Below are 2393 nucleotides of genomic sequence, written 5' to 3'. Positions count from 1 at the left end.
CTAATTCAGCAGATACTCCAAAACCGGCTTGTGAATCTGAAAAAAAAAACAGAAAAAGATTAAAAGGCCAAAACGCTTGCTTTCCGCCTCATTGTAAATGACATGCCTGACACATGCACGTTCATGCAAAAGTGGCGCCTGTAGACATGCAGCGTCCCGATGACCTGATCTGCCCTCTAGGCTCATGATCCACCTGCAGGCAACATGTTTGAAAGCGCGCGCATGTGTGTGTGTGTGTGTGTGATCACCTCGTCAGGAGGGTTAATATAACTCACAGGTTCTTGCCTTGTGAATTTAAAAGGGCTAAAGTACATAAGCTTCCTCATCTCATTACCAGACGCCAAGTCAACATTAGTTGTTTTTGATTCATTAAAACAGATTAACAGAATCCCCGCTCAGAGCAGAGGATCATGGGAAATGTCAGTCAATCGATGACAGAGCAGCAGCTCATAACTTTGACAGTGATGCATGCTGGGGGAATAGAGCTCGTGTGCGATAGATGAGCTCAATCTCAGTGCTTCTGCATCAGAAACTGTAGCGACAATGTTAATACATGTACCGCGGTAATGAAGTTTGATTAAAAATACCACAGTTACTGTTGTAAAATCATAGTAAAGTAACATGAATCTCACTCAAACTGCTCTAGAAGATCTCATTTGGCATTTTTCATTTGGGAATCATGATTGTATCTATGGGATATTGGAAAACTCTGGTTACCATGGTACATTTTTGCAGGAGGTCGCAGAGATTTACACTGCAATGACCATTAATCATCTGATTCACACATTCATTCTCATCCCATCTATTATGTCCATATTAAAGTACGACAATAATCCGTTTCCAAATAATGCACACGTTTACTTTTAGCACAATCTCTCCTTCTTGACATTACTTTCATATATACAGATTTATCCATGCATAGACATGACAGAATCATGCATAATGATGTTTAGTTGTTCTTCTGCAGATTATAATATCACTGATTATTGTAGGATGACATACATCGTCTGATTTTGTGTCTTGGCTACTGTAGTTTGTTTCTTGGCACTGACAAGATTGTAAAATACAGAGAAATTATACTTCAAGTAAACTGTTTATTCAACTTAAACTATTCAGCCTAAAAAAAAAAAAGCATCCGCATTTGATAATTTTATAGTTGTTTGACATTTGAATGCAGTCATTTACAGACTGTTTGTCAGACACGTTCACACTTAGTAAACATTTTGCTTGAGAAGATTTGCTTGCTGACTGATGAGACGATTTTAAATGGTTTTAAAGTCACCATGAAATCAAAATTTACACTATGGAATATTGACATAATTGAAATTATGGAATATTGCAGCAGGGTTATTATCATGAACTAAAACCATTAAAAAATAATTTCTGTTACTTGAAACAAAAATAAACATTAACTGAAATAAAATGCTTATTTCATTTCAGCTAGTTGCCTTAGCAGCATTTCTCATCTCCAGTTAGTTTAACTTGGTGTACTACAATGACTAAAACTAAATGAACTAATAAATAAAAATGAATACAAACTATAGACATTTAAAATAAAAACTAATAAAAATTACAAAAACACAAAATTACAAGTTAAAAAATCTGATTCAAAATATTAACAAAAACTATAATAGTCAATGATCAATGATACTAAAAGTTTATTATAAATGATTTCTAATTATTTTTTGATTCATGTGCCTATGTAATCTTTCATTAAAAAATATAAGTCCCGCCCTACAATTTTTCTTAATCAAAAATCCATTTGACGTTGGATATATGTCAAAGACAATTGTAACGTGCGTTTTGTGCTGACTTTAACAAAAATTAAGTAAATTTCACAGGATAGCAATCTGAATGGCTTGTTAGCACAGTAAGATGGACAAAAATATGTAATGCATATATGTGCATAAGTACATATTTCACAGGTCATCGTGATAATCAGAATATATCTAGGGAAACTTTTAAATCATGATGACCTGTAAAATATGGACTTTGTATTTTGAAAGTCTAAACAAAATGGTAAAAAAAAGTACGATTTTGCTTTGAAAATGTAATTGACTTAATTACAAATTCCCAAAATAATACAGTATGCACTACGTATATTGAAGTACACTGTAAAAAAAAAAATCTGTGACATTTACGGTAAAATACCGGCAGCTGTGGTTGCCAGAACTTCACCGTAAAAAATATGGTAGCAACATTTTAGGTTTTACAGACTTAACTTAAATTCACAATAAAATACCGTATTTCATTAACTGATGTAATATTAATAAACCAACATATTGAAGTACTAATATCTGTTTTGAACCATTGTAATACACTGATAACCACCAAAAACAGGTGGTGATGAGAAAGTCAAATGATGACTCAAAGCCCATCACAAACAGCTCTTC

The 2393-nt window shown here is 33.3% G+C and overlaps 1 protein-coding gene across 1 annotated transcript in view; it reads right to left on the bottom strand.

Moving 5' to 3' along the window:
* LOC107707090 (ras-associating and dilute domain-containing protein-like) overlaps window positions 1–2393 on the bottom strand; it is a 5743-nt gene continuing 3350 nt past the window's right edge. Inside the window, exon 3 of the mRNA XM_016510973.1 lies at window positions 1–36. Coding sequence (XP_016366459.1) covers window positions 1–36 — 36 coding nt within the window. The remainder of the gene's footprint in view (window positions 37–2393) is intronic.

Source organism: Sinocyclocheilus rhinocerous, unplaced genomic scaffold (genome assembly GCF_001515625.1).
Source record: "Sinocyclocheilus rhinocerous isolate Xijiao unplaced genomic scaffold, SAMN03320098_v1.1 scaffold2160, whole genome shotgun sequence".
NCBI lineage: Eukaryota > Metazoa > Chordata > Actinopteri > Cypriniformes > Cyprinidae > Sinocyclocheilus > Sinocyclocheilus rhinocerous.
The sequence above is the reverse complement of the archived record's forward strand: the minus strand, read 5'-3'. Positions and strand labels throughout refer to the sequence as shown.